Here is an 18,172-nt window from a genome sequence, read left to right as displayed (position 1 = left end):
TAGAAAGTGGGGGTAAAAGGGAAGGAAGGGGAAAAGTTACATAATTTAGATGAAAAGGAGAAAGTGGGGTGGGGATAGAACGTGAGGGGTAAGGGCGCGTTGTTGAAGCAAATACTTGCTCAAAGTAAAGAAAAAAAAGGAGGAAATAAAAGAAAAAGAGAGAAAGAAGAGGAAAAAAAGAAAGAAAGACGAGGATCTAAGTACAATCGAAAGCGTCCTGAAATAAGAAAGTCTTTAGGCTAGTCTTGAATTTGACTAGATGTTGTTCGTCGCGGAAGTATTGTGGCAAAGAGTTCCATAATGTAGGGGCAGTTACTGCAAAGTTAGTTTTCCGGGTTAGTTCCTCTCCACGTGCCTCTCTCCTTAGGTTTCTCCCAGTCGGTGAGGGATGTTCTCGAGGCCTCTAGGAAGAGCTCTACTCGTCATTGCTATTCTCAGAAATGGACCAGATTTGCGGCGTGGTGTGCTGAACACTGCATGGATCCACCCTCGGCCTCCTTGTCTTCCGTGCTGGATTATCTGTTCCACTTGTCTCGGTCTGGCCTCAAATCGACATCTATTCGAGTCCACCTCAGTGCGATTGCTGCTTTTCATCAGCCGCTTGAGGGGAACTCACTCTCTGTCCATCCGGTGGTTTCCCGATTTATGAAGGGCCTTTTCAATGTTCATCCTCCACTCAAACCTCCTCCGGTGGTTTGGGATCTTAATGTGGTTGTAGCTCAATCGATGAAACCTCCGTTTGAGCCGATTGATAAGACTCCTTTGAAGTTTCTCACTTGGAAGGTGGTGTTCTTAGTTGCTCTCACGTCTGCCCACAGAGTCAGTGAGCTGCAAGCTCTTGTTGTGGATCCACCTTTTACTGTATTTCATCATGACAAGGTGGTCTTGCGCACTCATCCTAAGTTCTTGCCCAAGGTGGTTTCGGATTTCCACCTTAACCAGTCCATTGTTCTTCCAATGTTTTTTCCGAAGCCCCACTCGCATCCTGGTGAGGTGGCGCTTCACACACTTGACTGTAAGAGGGCGTTACCCTTTTACCTGCGATGCACCGAGTCTCATCGGACGGCTCCTCAACTTTTCATCTCTTTTGATCCTAATTGGTTGTGCTGCTCTGTTTCCAAGCGAACCTTGTCCAACTGGTTGGCTGCTTGTATTTCCTTTTGCTACGCTCAGGCTGGTCTCTCGCTGCAAGGTCAGGTTACAGGACATAGAGTCCGAACAATGGCGGCGTCTGCCGCTTTCCTCAGGTCCACGCCTATTGAGGAGATCTGCAAGGCTGCCACTTGGTCTTCGGTTCATACCTTCACTTCTCACTGCTGTTTGGATGCCTTTTCCAGGCGCGACGGCCGGTTTGGCCAGTCGGTTTTGCGTAATCTGTTTTCCTAAATTGCCAACTTTCCCTCCATCCCTTTTTGGTAAGATTGGAAGTCACCCATATGTAGAGAATATGCTGCCTGCTTGTTCTGGGATAAAGCACAGTTACTTACCGTAACAGGTGTTATCCAGGGACAGCAGGCAGATATTCTCGCAACCCTCCCACCTTCCCGGGTTGGCTTCTTTGCTAGCTAGCTGAACTGAAGACCACGAGGAGGGTATGCGCCTTCTAGTGGAGCAGGAAGGCACGCATGCATGGGCAGCACTAGCAAACTTTGAGATCTTCAATCAAGTTTGCTTGAAAAGCTGTCCGCGACGGGGCTCTGTGGATGACGTCACCCACATGTAGAGAATATCTGCCTGCTGTCCCTGGATAACATCTGTTACGGTAAGTAACTGTGCTTTATTGTGCCTCGGACGCTGCTGGATCCGGGAGGTTTGTCAGCCGTCTAACTTACTTAGCTATGGCCAAATCTATCTTCCGTCCGCGATCCTCACGGGAGCAACGCCCGACCCTCAGCGGCTCAAAGCCCTCCTCCCAGCAGCCGCCGCCGCCAGCGCCGCTCCACAATGCCCTCCTCCCAGCAGCTGCCACTCCACACCGCCTTTCATGCGCTTTAGCACGCATGCGCACTCTTTCCGGCCACAGCCCGACAGATCAGGGATCAGGGAACATGGTGGTAAGAGTGCGCATGCGCGCTTAGCATTTTATTATATAGGATTCCCTCTTTCCAGATTGACCCACAGTACCTGAGATCCTTACCCTGAGATCCTGCATTTGTGTGGCTTTAATATGATCTTTAACATATAATGCCACTCCTCCTTTTTTTTCTACCCTGTCTTTCCTGAACAGATTATAGCTTGGTATAACTATATCCTAGTCATGGTTCTCTGTGAACCACGTCTCTGTGATTGCCACTAAATCCAACTCAGCCTCTTCCATCATAGCCTCTAGATCCAGAACCTTGTTTCCCATACTTCAGGCATGAATGGATGGGCAGGACATAGGCTTGACTCTTACTTCCAAGCATAACTTATAGAATATTGTAAGTTATGCACATTCCTGCTGCACCCTTATATTAGTTATATAGCTGATGTTAGTGTGTATTCCTGAATTATACATGCATTTATAGCCACTTACACTAATATTCTGGGACAGAACTTAGGTACCTACTGTGTGCCCATGAGGTGCTTAACTTGAGGTGTCCAGATATATAGAATTGCCCTCAAGCCCCCAAATGATCCTTGCTTTTCTATATTTCAGTGTATATGATTTGTAAGTTGAAGTACACATTATGTTCTATAAAGAAGTTACAAAAATAAATTGTGTGCAAATGTAAGATTTCAAAATATTTGCTAATTAAAATAACTATAGTAATTGTCAATAAAAGTAACCTATGCAACCATATTATGAAGCCTCTGTTTTATATTGGAGTATCAAACAAGTCAAATTTACATTTATTTTCTTTTATTTGAAATGAAAGATTGGAGAGGTAAGTTGTGAGAAAGCTAACTTGATTTGTGGCTAATTATTTCTAGAACGTGTAAATACAAGCATTGAACAACTGAAAGATGCCATAGAACAAAGCAATCCCAAGAAGAAAGATAGTTCCCTTGAGCAGTCTGCTGTTATCCCTAGCTCTGAGGAAAATAACACTGACCAAGTCTGGAAAAAGCTTTACCACAGTCATGCAGGTAAGTGCTGCTTAGCAGAGCTTGAATAGGTACTGCTAGGAAAAAATATATATCGGTTATGAGTGAGGGGGGTTTATTTTTGTGCGTTTTGATAATGGCAGATTTGAAATCCTGTTCTATTAACAGTTAATCAGCTTAAAGCCCTCTTGCGAGAGCAAGAAGAAAGAGAAAATAAAGCATCATCACCTAGAAGACGGAAGATATCACCTACTGTATGTATTTCAAATTTATATTTTCTTTATAGTTTTGATTTTAGTCTCATAAATCAGACTAGAGATTCCTGAGAAATAAAGTTCTCCTCTTCCCTCCCCCCCAAAAAAAAAAAAAAAAATCCCAGTGAGTTTCTGTGGAAAAGATTTCCAGCTTCTATAACACAGAAACTTTCACAAAGCAAAACATAGCAATTAGTGGTTTCCTTGCTCCACTCTTTCCCAACTTCTCAAACTGTCCCCACAGCCCAAAAAATACCCACTTAGACTTAGAAATGACCTCTAATTTTCTAAGTCTTATCTCCTTCAACAGCCTCACCATCCAGTAAATGTCCCCTTATGACTGCTATAGTACTGTGCCTCTTAATTAGTACTAAATAATTAGTACTAAATAATATATCTTCCCATAGAAAGTACTAATTTATAAACTGCATTCTTATTGCATTTGTTATACAGCTACATGTAAACTACTTAACATGGCAGCTATGGTTGGTGGTAGGTGATAGTTGGTAGAAGGGTCTTTGGTGGTTTGGCTGCTGTTTTTCAGTTGGTTTTACTTTTGGTAGTATTGTGGGGGTGGGTCGCTTCTTGATCACTTCACAAAGGTGCTCGCTAAGGCGCCTTTGACGTGCACCTTCGACAGCACGCCGAACGGCAGTGCGCCATTAGGCGCTGAGCCTTTTATTGGCTCAGCGTAGTCCTGTTGGGTGGGGGAGGGGCGGAGTGCGCTCCCACGCTGGCAAACCTCCCTGTCCGCTCCTGGATCCAGCGATGTCGGGCCAATTAAATTAAAAAGAAAAGCGGTTGCTGGGAGACTCGCTGAGCCTTCCAACTGGTTCAGCGTAGTCCTGTCGGGTGGGGGGAGGGGCGAAGTGCGCTCCCATGCCGGCAAGCCTCCCTATCCGCTCCTGGATCCAGCGATGTTGGGCCAAGTAAATTAAATTAAATTAAAAAGAAAAGCGGTTTCTGGGAGACTCGCTGAGCCTTCCATCTGGCTCAGTGTAGTCCCGTCGGGTGGAGGGAGGGGCGGAGTGCGCTCCCACGCCAGCAAGCCTCCCTGTTCGCTCCTGAATCCAGCGATGTGGGGCCAAGTAAATTAAATTAAAAAGAAAAGCGGTTGCTGGGAGACTCGCTGAGCCTTCCAACTGGTTCAGCGTAGTCCTGTCGGGTGGGGGGAGGGGCGAAGTGCGCTCCCATGCCGGCAAGCCTCCCTATCTGCTCCTGGATCCAGCGATGTCGGGCCAAATAAATTAAATTAAATTATTGTCAGTTATACAAATTGTGCTATGCTGGTGTCACATTTCTTCTCGATTGCACAAAACTTGAATACTCCTTGAGCTAATGGTATGCAAAATGAAGGAGATGAATTCAGATGACTGTGGATAATGTTCATCATGCTCAATTTGCTTTGTTTCAGAGAGCTTCAAAAGAGACAGAAGACGGTTTGCATAACCTTAATGATCTTGTTCCTATCATTCATGATCAGTCCCAATATATTCACCATCTAGAAGCTGAAGTGAAGTTTTGCAAGGTATGTTGTATATTTGGTACCTTAATAAAAGTAATTTTGGTATATGAAATAAGAGTGCATACAGGTAGCAGTCAACGACTTTTTAGCTGTAATGGATATGTTGTAAAGGTGCATGCAGATTCAGTATACAGCATTCAAATAACAAAAAGGCAAACAAAACAAGGTCTACGTATGGGCGGGACATGGACATGTCTCCCAGTTATGTATGCAACTTATAAAATACTGTAAATTCTGCACATCCTTGCTGCATTTAGGTATGCTAGGTCTATGGCTGGTGTAACTGAGGGTACCTAAATGCTAGATGTGCCAATATCTGGTTATACTAGAATATGTATTGCCTAAAAGGAAACGCACTTATAGAATTGCACTTTCATGTTCTTGCAGATTTGTAACAGTATTGGTGTTCTTCATCAGAGTCATGAGCAAAGTTTTGGCTTATTTGATCTCAGTCCGCAGGATGCTCTGGATCAAGCAATGGACTGGTGACTCCACCTCCAAGGCTACTCTTAGCAGACTTCCTTTTAAAGGGCAAATGTTTGGTGAAGAACTGGACTATCTTATGACCAGCGTAGCAGATCATCATCCAAGATCTTTGCCCGACAGCAGACCGAAAACCTCTAGAGGCTCAGGGTGACTCCAGGTGGTTTTAGCAGTACTTGGGAGCCATTTCTCAGAGAACCTTCCAGGGATGCAGACAGAGGTTTGCTGGTCCCAGATGAAACCAGGCCTCCATTGATGCCAGGTCTCACACAATGATGCCAGGTCTGGAGCGGTTCCCCTCAAGATAGGAGGATAGCTTTCAGATTTTTTTCAGGCCTGGGCTTAAATTTCCTTGAACTGTTGGGTTCTGGAAATCAGAGCGATTATAAGCTGGAATTCGTCCGGCCCAGTTGCAACGTATTACCAGTTTACAATTATCCCTGAGGAAGGCGACTGAGTCACTGAAACTTGGATCCTGGTTGGGACTTTGTTCAGCATTTTAAGGATTCATCGATGAACTTTTGTATAAACTTTCAATGAAGCCATTGTGACTATCTTTTGGATACTCATGCCATAAAACGTGTGCACCCAAAGACTTGAGCTCGAGCAGATACTCTATATACTTCATTTTGCCAAATAAAAGCTCAGATGATTGGAGACCCATTCTGGATCTTACTCATGTCAATGCAGCGCTCAAAGTTACTGCATCCTTTCTTGCCACTACAGTGATGTGGGTTGTTAGCAATGTCCATAGGCCATTATTGAGATGGCTTGGGGAAATCCGCTGCTTATTCCTAGGATAAGTATCATAAAATCTGTTTTACTACTTTGGATCTAGCTAGGTACTTGGAACCTGGGTTGGTCACTTTTGGAAACAGGATACTGGGCTTGAAGGACCTTTGGTCTGTCCCAGTGTGGCAGTTCTTATGTTCTTAAAAAATTCTGCAATTGTAGAATTGGAGGATGTTGATCTTGAAGGTAGATATTTTCCAGAATTCTTTAGGTTGATGATAGATTCTCATAAATGAAAAAGTCAGTACTGCCCAAAAAAGGAAATTTCCTTGTTTCATCACTTTAATTATTCATAATAACTGTATTAAAATGACAGTAACATGCAGCAATAATAACAAATATATTTTTGCTCAAATATGACAGTTCCTCAAGGCAGTCTTTAATAAATATGATGAAATCTAAGCATTTACCAACCTGAAGATCCTGCCTATTCAAACATGTTCCTTTTGTCATTTTCATCAAAGCACTTCTCATGATGTTTCATTTAGGCCACCAGGTCTTGCTTTTCTTTGTTGCAGTGTTTGCATTTTGCACTCATGCCTGCCTTATCCATAGGAAGAGGAACTTCATTAAAATATACCCAGCCTGGGTCTCTTTTACAGCCTACTGCATTATACTGTAGGTTTTCTCCTCCAAATAGAGAATAATATGATAAACCTCAGGCTGTACACACAAAGATCCCAAGACTTGTGGAGTATTCTGCTCAAAAGGTTTCACTTTCATTTCTACTGCTTGCCCTTCCCTCCTCACACTTAGCTCCTTGTGCAGATGTATAAACTTAGCACTTAAGAGGTAAAAGGTTGATTCTGTGTACATCAATTTGAAAAAGAACAATGGAGCTAAGGTCTTTTTATCAACTCTATATTTTAAAACATTTTTGATGTTATCAGCAGACACAAATTCACAGTTTTGAGAAATGTAAAACCAAGCATCTGTGATAATATCTTCTAGATAGAAAAATTGCCGGTGACATTATGAATGGATTAATGGAATTCATTTACCAAAAAATTGAAACATTACATGAATATATAGCGTCATTCTACATAATTAAACACTAATCCGTATTTCATATTTAATCACTTTTGGACTATAATGTATCTTAAATAGAAAACTTTCTTTAGATAGACATTTCCTCAAAAAAGCATTTTACTGTATTTAAAAATTCCAATTTAAATAAAAACAATCCAGTTTAAATTAAAAAAACCTCTGATTTTTTTATATTTCTAAAAAATCATTGATTTTTATCCTCCCTGTAGTCCAGATACATCAATCCATGTCATGCATTGATTATGTTTGTGGTTACTCTATTGTTTCATTGTATAAAAAGAGCGGAAATAGGTATCCCCACACTCTCTGATTATGCATTGATCTGGATGTACAGAATTTGCAGAGTCTACTGATTGGGGGGGTTGGGGTGGAAACATATGAATGCTCCTGATTTATGTGTATTGAAATCAACATTTTAAGTCATACTTGACTACAAAATGAAAACAATTTGCTTAGGATAATATTGCCCATGTCACTGGCCCAGTGTTCTGGGATACAGCAAAGGCAGTTCTCAGGGGCAAAATTATGGTTTATGTGGCCTGTGAAAGAAAAGATTCTGCTAAAGGACTCTTTTATATCTGGAAAGGCAGATAGAAAAATAAAAGTACATTTGGTTGACATCTTGGAGCCAAGTAGCACTTGACAATTTGCAGGCAGCTAGTGCAGCATTCAATGTTAAAATTTATGAGAAGGTGTTGAAATCTCAGTAGTACTACAAACATAAAATGTACCATTTTGGCAATCAAACGAGGAAACTTCTTGCTCATTTGGTGAATCTGTGGCAGGGCCTTTAATTTTGTAAAGGAATAGCATATCAGAATATAGTGATTAGAGATAGAAAGGAAATATCATATTATAAATGTCTTATCAGAGCCATGATGTCTCCCTTGGATTCACCAAAATTTCAGGAGGATGATGTTCAATTATTAGATTAACCTATTTCATTGTATAAGATTCAAGTAGCTATTAAGTTTCTTTCGAGAAGACTCTGGAGCCTGATAGAATGATATCTAAATTTTACAGCAGGAACACATAGCTTTACCTTTGGAAGCGCACTTTGCTAAGGTATCTCAACATCAACCGTTCCCACACTCTGCAAATCAATCCATAATCATGGTTTTGCCCAATCCTGGGAAGTATGCAACCACACTGGACTCTTATAGGCCCATCTTCTTAATTAGTTTTGCTTTAAAAGTATTGGCAAAGGTATTTGCTACTTGGTTAGCTAACATATTACCTGGTCTAATACATCCTGATCAGGTAGGCGTTGTCAAACATAGGCAGTTTGAAATGTGTGGAGGGTAATAGCAGCAATGAGTCATACTGCCAGCAAGGGTATCCCACCCCTATTGATCTGTGTATGCTCAGGTAGAATTTGTCTGTGTCAATTAGTACTTCTTATTATCCCAGGACAAGCAGGCAGATATTCTTTACGCATGGGTGACGTCACCGACGGAGCCCACGGTACGGACCTTTTTACTAGAAAGTTCTAGTTGGCCGCACCGCGCGTGCGCGAGTGCCTTCCCGCTCGACGGAGGAGAGCGTGGTCCCCAGTTTCTTCGTTTCCGCGGAGCGAAGAAGACGTGCGTTTTTCAACTCCGATTGAAATCCTCTTTTTGCCTTCCCGCTCGCGTTCTTTTTTCGTTTTATTTACCTTCGGGTTCTTTTTTCTTTCATTTCCAAAAAAAAAAAAAAAACGATCCAGGCCTCGGGGTTTGATTTTGCGGAGGCCGTGTTTCCATTCATGCCCCCGCAGCCCGGTTTTAAGAAGTGCCAGCGGTGTGCACGCCCGATCTCCCTCACTGACCCACACAATTGGTGTTTACAGTGTTTGGGACCGGAGCATCGGGCGGACTCGTGCACCCGCTGTGCCACTCTTAAAAAACGCACTTTGAAGAATCGCCAAATCCAGCAAAGTCTGCTGTTCGGCACCGGCCCGACTATGGACTCGACTTCTTCAACTGCGGCACCATCGAAGTCGGCACCGACCACCTCGACACCGCCTGATATTACATCGGCGCCACCGGCGCCAGGTAAGCCGGCTAAGAAGCCTTCCACCCTTGAGCGCCCTCCCACCTCGGTGGCGACACCGGCTCTTTCGGCTCCACGCCGAACTAAAAAGTGCTCCGCTCCGATATCGGTGAGTGCCTCGTCATCGGCCTCCTCATCGCCGGAGCGTAGAGCGGCACCCATGGAACCAAAGCAGAAAAAAGTGGTTCCGGTGCCACCCCTGGATGACCGCATTGCGGCCATCCTCCAGGATAAGTTGCAGGAACAACTCCAAAAGCAACTTAAACAGCTCTTGCCCTCCATCCTGGCACCGCTGCTTTCGGTACCAGACCGGCCCGAGCCCCACACCGTCCAACCGGTATCCACGCCATCGGTACCTATGGACCCCTCCATGCCCATTCTCTCGGCACCGCATATCCATGCCCATGCCGAGGCCGTCGCTCTGACGACATCCGATCCTCCTCGGGACCGAGCGGAACACCGGTCTTCCCGCGAACCTGACCGGCACCGTTCTTCCCGGGACCGAGACAGACACAGGTCTTCATCCCCCGGTACCGTCTCGGTACGCTCAGGCAAGTCTAGGTCTAAAGCTCATCATACCGAGCCTTCCACTCCAGTCTCTCGGCACGCACACACCGATGTCAGAGACCCAGACCTCTGGGAGGAATCTCCCCTCGGTACCGAGGAGGATGCATCGTCGTCGGACGAAGAGCCCTCGGCCCCCGATACCACATCTAAACCTGAGCAATCTTCTTTTTCAAAATTCCTCAGGGAGTTATCGGGGGCCTTATCTTTGCCTCTGGAATCTGATTCCAAGAAGTCACAAGCTTTCCTGGAGGCATTAGATTTCGATCAACCTCCTAAGGAGTTCCTGAAGTTACCCGTGCATGACATCCTACGGGAAACTTTTTATAAAAATTGGGAAAATCCATTAACTGTCCCTGGGGCACCCCGTAAACTGGATAGCCTTTACAGGGTTATTCCAATCCCGGGATTTGATAAACCCCAGCTGCCCCATGAATCTCTCCTGGTTGAGTCCACTTTAAAAAAGACTCAAGGCTCCAGTGTATATGCCTCTACCCCTCCTGGCAGGGAGGGCAAAACTATGGACAAGTTTGGCAAGCGGCTCTACCAGAATGCCATGCTTGCCAACAGGGCAAACAATTACTCTTTCCACTTTTCATTCTACCTGAAACATCTGGTAATGCAACTCTCCGCCATGCAAAAGTACATGCCGGAGCACAAGGTTCCACTATTCCAGCAGCACATCTCCAGCCTGCTTCAACTTAGAAAATTTATGGTGCGCTCCATCTATGACTCCTTTGAGCTCACCTCTCGTGCATCTGCCATCGCTGTGGCCATGCGCCGCCTGGCCTGGCTCAGGGTCTCTGATCTGGATGTCAACCATCAGGACCGACTAGCCAACGCCCCATGTATGGGAGACGAATTGTTCGGAGAGTCTCTGGATACCACCACACAAAAACTCTCCGCCCATGAGACCAGATGGGATACTCTCATTAAACCAAAGAAGAAGGCCCCTCCTGCTCGGCCTTACAAACCACAGTCTTCATACCAGCGCAGGTTCTCCGCTAGGCCGCTTAACCCACCTTCACAGCAACCTAGGCGGGCTCGCCAACAACACCACAACCAGGCTCGTGCACAGTCTAATCAACCTGCCAAGCCTCTTCCTCCTGCCAAACCTTCTCAGCCCTTTTGACTCCTCTCTCCAGGGCTTAGCCAGTCTTCCACCCTCATTGCCTCTCCCTCAACCAATCGGAGGCAGGCTCCGCATTTTTCTCAGCCGTTGGGAGGTCATCACATCGGACCAGTGGGTCCTCAACATCATCCGCCACGGCTACTCTCTCAACTTCCAGACTCTTCCACCAGACAATCCTCCCGTAGAGTCTGCTTCTCTTTCAACTCAAACCCCCCTCCTCCTGAGGGAGGTCCAATCCCTCCTTCTCCTCAATGCCATCGAAGAAGTACCTCTGGAACAAAGGGGCCGGGGATTCTACTCCCGTTACTTTCTGGTTCCAAAAAAGACAGGAGACCTACGTCCCATTCTCGATCTCAGGGACCTCAACAAATGTCTTGTCAAGGAGAAGTTCAGAATGCTCTCCCTTGCCACGCTTTACCCTCATCTCTCTCAGAACGACTGGCTATGTTCCCTGGACCTCAAAGAGGCCTACACTCACATACCAATCAATCCAGCTTCACGTCGCTACCTAAGATTCCAGGTGCACCATCGCCATTATCAGTACAAAGTGCTACCTTTTGGCCTCGCTTCATCACCCAGGGTGTTCACCAAATGCCTCATTGTGGCGGCGGCCTTCCTCAGGTCTCACAACCTCCAGGTGTTTCCCTACTTGGACGATTGGTTGGTGAAAGCACCTACGTCTCCGCTTGTGCTACAAGCCACTCATCATACCATCTCTCTCCTCCACCTCCTGGGGTTCGAGATCAACTACCCCAAGTCGCATCTGCTTCCCACGCAGCGCCTTCAGTTCATTGGAGCAGTTCTCGACACCACACTAATGAGGGCGTTTCTCCCCTCCGACCGTCAGCGGAACCTGCTCCGCCTGTGTCGTCAGGTGCTCCTTCATCACTCCATTTCTGCCAGACAGATGATGGTCCTCCTGGGCCACATGGCCTCGACGGTGCATGTGCTTCCCCTGGCACGACTCCACCTCAGGACACCTCAATGGACTCTGGCCAACCAATGGTCGCAGACCTCGAATCTTCTTTCTCATCCCATCTCTGTGACATCGTCTCTTCAGCAATCTCTACAATGGTGGTTGAACTCCTCAAATCTTTCCAGGGGCCTTCTTTTTCATCTGCCCCCGCATTCCATGACCATCACCACGGATGCCTCCCCTTATGCATGGGGAGCTCACCTGGGAGACCTACGCACCCAAGGTCTTTGGACCCCGCAGGAGCGTCTTCATCACATCAATTTCCTGGAACTACGAGCCATGTTCTATGCTCTCAAGGCCTTCCAGCACCTTCTTTGCCCTCAGGTTCTGCTCCTGTGCACGGACAACCAAGTTGCCATGTACTACATCAACAAACAGGGCGGCACCGGATCTCGCCTCCTTTGTCAGGAGGCTCTTCGCATTTGGACCTGGGCCACGGCCCGCAGTCTCTTCCTCAAGGCTGTCTACATCCAGGGCGAACAGAACTCCCTGGCCGACAATCTCAGCCGCATCCTTCAACCTCACGAGTGGACTTTGGATCCTCCCACGCTCCACTCCATCTTTGCTCGCTGGGGCACTCCGCAGGTGGACCTATTCGCAGCTCCTCACAACCATCAGCTGCCCCAGTTCTGCTCCAGACTCTTCTCTCCTCATCGTCTGGCCCCGGATGCATTCCTTCTCGACTGGACGGATCGGTTCCTCTATGCCTTTCCTCCTCTACCTTTGATGTTGCGGACTTTATCCAAACTCCGCAGGGACGGAGCCACCATGATCCTCATAGCTCCCCGGTGGCCTCGTCAACACTGGTTCTCCCTCCTGCTTCAGCTCAGCTCCAGGGATCCCATTCCTCTGCCTGTGTTTCCTACTCTACTTACACAGCAACATCAGTCTCTACTACATCCCAATCTGTCTTCGCTCCACCTGACAGCTTGGTTTCTCTCGGGCTGACCTCTTCAGGAAATCTGTCTCAGCCTGTCCGTCTCATTTTGGACGCCTCCAGGAAACCGACCACCCTCCAATGTTACCATCAGAAGTGGACCAGGTTCTCCTCTTGGTGCCTCCGTCATCATCACAATCCCACCTCTTTAGCGGTGGAAACTGTTCTGGACTACTTGCTCTCCCTGTCCAACGCAGGCCTCAAGTCTACCTCTATCAGAGTCCATCTCAGTGCCATCACGGCATTTCATGAACCTGTCTTAGGAAAACCTCTCACGGCTCACCCTCTGGTTTCCCGATTCATGAGGGGCCTCTTCAACATCAAACCACCTCTGAAGCCTCCGCCGGTCGTCTGGGACCTGAATGTGGTTTTATCTGCCCTCATGAAACCTCCCTTTGAGCCGCTTGCCACAACTTCGCTCAAATTTCTGACATGGAAGGTTCTTTTCCTCATTGCCATCACCTCTGCCAGGAGGGTTAGTGAGCTTCATGCACTGGTTGCCGATCCACCGTTCACTATTTTTCACCATGACAAGGTGGTTCTGCGCACCCATCCAAAGTTCCTTCCAAAGGTGGTCTCAGCTTTTCACCTCAACCAGTCCATTGTGTTGCCTGTTTTCTTCCCGAAACCTCATTCACATCCCGGAGAACAGGCATTGCACAGTCTTGACTGCAAGCGTGCCCTGGCTTACTATCTTGATCGTACAAGGGCTCACCGCTTGTCCCCTCAGCTCTTCCTGACCTTCGACCCAAATCGTTTGGGTCGACCGGTCTCTAAACGGACGCTATCCAACTGGCTTGCAGCTTGCATCGCGTTCTGTTACGCTCGGGCCGGTCTGTCACTAGACGGTGCTGTCACGGCCCACAGGGTAAGAGCTATGGCCGCTTCTGTTGCTTTCCTCCGTTCCACACCCATTGAGGAAATCTGCAAGGCGGCCACCTGGTCCTCAGTTCACACATTCACTACTCACTACTGTCTGGATGCTTTCTCCAGACGGGATGGGCACTTCGGCCAATCTGTACTTCAGAATTTATTTTCCTAATGGCCAACCATCCCTCCTCCCTCTTTGTTAGCTTGGAGGTCACCCATGCGTAAAGAATATGCTGCCTGCTTGTCCTGGGATAAAGCACAGTTACTTACCGTAACAGGTGTTATCCAGGGACAGCAGGCAGATATTCTTACGTCCCACCCTCCTCCCCGGGTTGGCTTCTTAGCTGGCTTATACTAACTGGGGACCACGCTCTCCTCCGTCGAGCGGGAAGGCACTCGCGCACGCGCGGTGCGGCCAACTAGAACTTTCTAGTAAAAAGGTCCGTACCGTGGGCTCCGTCGGTGACGTCACCCATGCGTAAAGAATATCTGCCTGCTGTCCCTGGATAACACCTGTTACGGTAAGTAACTGTGCTTTTCAACTCTTAGATAGATATGGGTCAGGTGCCCCTTATTAGAGATAAGAGTGCTGTATATGAATCCTAACTCAGTGATTAAAGTAAATGGGATTATTTCAGACTATCTCCCCTTGGGATAGGGTATGTGTCAGAGATGCTCCCTTTCCCTGTTTTTATTCTTCTTTTCTTTAGAGCCTTTATTTATGAAATTTAGGGTGAATCAGGTTATCTTAGGCTTTAAAAATAGGACGGGGGAAGTGAAATGTATGCATTTGTTCCTGATTTGCTTCTGGTGGTTATTTGTCTTAAATGTTCCTTGGATAGGGCTTTACAAATGGTACAACAGCACGGAAAAGTGTCTGGTTTGGCACTTACCATATATACTCGAATATAAGTCGATCTGAATATAATTCGAAACCCCCATTTTTCCCCCTGAAAAGAAGGAAAAATGGTTGACTCTAATATAAGACAGGGGCTTAATATTCAAGTGCCCTGCCCTGCCAGGCTCGGCACCCATCCCCCCTTTCCCTCCCAGGCTCTGTACCCAGCCCTCTCCCTTCCTGCCAGGCTCTGCACCCTGTCCCCCCTCCTTCCCTCCCTGCCCTTTACCATCTCCCTCCCTCCCAATGCCTTTCAGGCCTCCACCGGATCTGCCATGGGACCAGGTGGTCCAGCAGTGAGCTGGGATATGAGGGATCCCCTGTCTCCTGTCCCAGCCGAATAATCCCCCCGCCCCGCACATCTTTGTCTCCCCGCGCACCCCCAGACTCATCAGCGGCCTCACGGTGGGCGGGATAGGAGGAATCTCTTCTGCCTTCTGTGCCTGCCGAAATTGACAACCACACCTCCCTCCCACCTTCCCCATGTACCTTTCGGGTCCCTGGTAGTCAGCCGATGCATGGAACAGCAGCAATCTTCCTGCCCTCCTGCTTCATTCGAGGCCGCTGTCGGATTGGCTGTTGCGAGTTCTCCAAGGGAGGGAGAAACAGCATGGAAGGAGGGAGTTCTGGAAAAGCATTATGGAAAGGGAGAGAAAAGAGCAACATGTAGGGTAATGTTGGATGGGAGAGACAGAAACAGCAGTAGAAAAGGAAGTTGGCTGGAGAGAGAGGGGCACCTGCTAGAGGGGGTGTGTGTGTGAGGGTTGATGGTTGGAAGGAGAGAAAGAAAGAAGCACCCACAGGAACAGTTGTTGGAAGGAGAGCGAGAGAGAGAAGCACCCATGGGGGAGGAAGGTTGGAGGAAGGGAGAGAAAGAGAGAAGCACTAAAAGGATACAGAGGATGAGAAGGGGGACCAAGGAAATGGGTGAGTATGGGCGAGATCATGTGTCCTCTTTTTGTCTTCACAAATATGGTAACCCTGTACTCAATTCCAGAAGAGAAACTTTTTGACCAGCCCTGTTGTTGAACTTAACATTCCAATTCTGTGTGCTCTTTGAAGTTCCTGATTCTACCCACTGAAATCAGTGCTGCAGATCCCATAATACACCATGATCGAGTTGTCTGAAATCCAAGCCTGACCTCCAATCCCTCCTGAAACTGGACAACTTGGCACCTCACCTTCTTCAACCATTATGCTTCTCCATTTATTTATATATTGGGGTTTATTAACTGCTTTTATGAACAGATTCGCCCAAGGCGGTGTATAGCAAGTACAATTCAACATAAAACTTACTATCATATTCTACAAGATCATCATTTCACCTTCTCTGTCCAGTCTATGAAACACTAGGAGCATATGCTTTCTTTACCTCTGCAGGATATCGACTGGGAACTTTTATGGTCAGCGACAAATCAACCTTTGATGTCTCCTAGAGTTTCCCAGTCTATGTTCTACGTTATGTAGCATGCTGTTTGGACACCATTTCGTATGTGGAAGGCTAAACTTAAAGAGGATCCTAAATGTTGGCATTGCATGGAAATTGATGGGACTCTCGATCATATGCTGTTCCACTGCAAAGACATTTATCCATTTTGGTCCAGGGTGTGGACCACCATCAAAGCCATCACGTCGTGCACCTCTGACATATTCTTTGATGTTATTATTACCCGTTCTCAACATCCATGTTTTGCTCATTCAGACTGTCCCCCCAGGTTAATCGATGCCATGATTGTGACAGCAATTATGCATATCCTTAAAAACTGGAAATCGGCCTCTACTGGATTATACCTTCTGGTGCCTTTACAATAAATATGAATCTTATGCTTTTGAAAAACGTATTTCTCGAATGTCAACATATCTTTCCCAACCTCTTTCACCCTGGAAATTCCTGGATCATTTTTTACAATCTAGCTAGCTGACCACTCCTGCTACTCATCACTTTTTTCCTTTTACCTCTCTCTTTTCTTTCTCATCTTTTCATTCCCTATTACCTTGTTATATTCAGCCTCATTAGTCTTTGTATATTTACTTAGCTGTTTAGTTACTAGGAGCTGTTTTGTGTTATGAATCGTAGTTATGATTGATTGACATCTCTCATGTTGATTGTATTTTCTTTTCTATTTTGTTCTCATTCCAAAAATTTTTCAATAAAAATTTTGAATTAAAAAAAAAACCTTACAATTTTGTTAATAGCATAAAAGTACTAAAAAGACCAAATATAAACATAAGTACAATGAATGAGGTAAACTCAAAATCAGCAAATTAAAACTTAACATGAAACAGTTTCAAAAATATACTTAACAGCACTGAAATTCAAATAAGAGAGATGTAATAAAATGCCAACATAATACTTATAAAATATCTAATAAGCACACATCAGAACATTCAAATAACATACTGTAGATATGATACCAAAACTTTTCTACAATATATTGTAGCTTATCATATAGCTGAGGGGCCAAGTGCAGATATTAGATGGGTACAAGAAGGGTGGTACAGAGCATGTCTCTTCCTAGTCCCCATGGTCATTTACAAATTTTTTGTTGCCACATCAACAGCAAGACTTGCAGTTTCTCTATTACCATATATACTTGAATATAATTCGAGACCCCCATTTCCCCCCCACAAAAGAAGGAAAAATGGTTGACTTGAATATAAGTTGGGGGTTTAATATTCAAGTGCCATGCCCTGCCAGGATCTGCACCCAGTGTCCCCTCTGTCATGCCCTCTCCTGCAAGGTTCTACACTCAGCCCCCCTCCCTGCCAAGTTCTGCACCCAGCCCCCCTTCCCTCCCTGCCCTGCACTCAGTCCCATTCCCGACCAGGCTGTGAACCAAGCCCCCTTCCCTGCTAGGCTCGGAATACTGTTCCCTCTCCCTGCCAGGCTCTGAACACTGTTCCACCTTCCTTCCTTGTACCCTTTTCCCCCTAAAAAGAGCCAACCTCATCAGTGATGTCACAATGGCTTGATTATCCCGTACTCCCCTCTGCCCTCTAACCCAGCCAGCAGATTACTGGTAACCATTCCCTTTAACTTAAACCATATAGTAGTAGGCTGGGACAGGAGGGATCCCTCCTGTCTCCTGCCCCGGCTGACACTAACAATTACCACCCTCCCTTCTTCCCTCCCTCGCGTACCTGTTAGTTCCCTGGTGGTCCAGCATGTATCCTGCGCTGAAATTCTCCAGAAGATTGTAAAGGTAAGTAGCCAGCGGCACACCCGGGCCGGCATGCAGCAGCGAGCTTTTCGTGCTGCCAGCTGGCCCTGCACCGCTCCTTGATATGCTGCCGCGAGAACCGCGAATCCCGCAAGAACATGCGGCAGCCTATCAAGGAGCGGTGCAGGGCCGGCCGGGAGCACGAAAGGCTTGCTCCTGCGTGCTGGCCCGGGTGTGCCTCTGGCTACTTACCTTTACAATCTTCTGGAGGACGTGAAGGAGGGAGGGTGGTAATTGTTAGTGTCGGCCGGGAGGGATCCCTCATATCCCAGCCTAAGGCAGGCCTGCAGGAAGTCCGGGAGGGTTTCGGGTGGTCACTGGGGGATTACCTGAATATAAACCGGGACCCCCATTTTTGGCCCAAAAATCCCGGTTTATATTTGAGTATATACGGTACTTCTAGAGAGGTGAAATG

At 46.6% G+C, this 18,172-nt stretch overlaps 1 protein-coding gene across 1 annotated transcript in view; it reads left to right on the top strand.

Annotated features, from left to right (window-relative positions):
* Positions 1 to 18,172, top strand: part of SDCCAG8 (SHH signaling and ciliogenesis regulator SDCCAG8) — a 462,443-nt gene that overhangs the window by 14,336 nt on the left and 429,935 nt on the right. Inside the window, exons 2-4 of the mRNA XM_033937699.1 lie at positions 2,914 to 3,069; positions 3,196 to 3,281; positions 4,696 to 4,809. Coding sequence (XP_033793590.1) covers positions 2,914 to 3,069; positions 3,196 to 3,281; positions 4,696 to 4,809 — 356 coding nt within the window. The remainder of the gene's footprint in view (positions 1 to 2,913; positions 3,070 to 3,195; positions 3,282 to 4,695; positions 4,810 to 18,172) is intronic.

This window comes from Geotrypetes seraphini, chromosome 3, assembly GCF_902459505.1.
Source record: "Geotrypetes seraphini chromosome 3, aGeoSer1.1, whole genome shotgun sequence".
NCBI lineage: Eukaryota > Metazoa > Chordata > Amphibia > Gymnophiona > Dermophiidae > Geotrypetes > Geotrypetes seraphini.
Note: the sequence above shows the minus strand (reverse complement) of the source record. Positions and strands in the feature narration are given on the sequence as shown.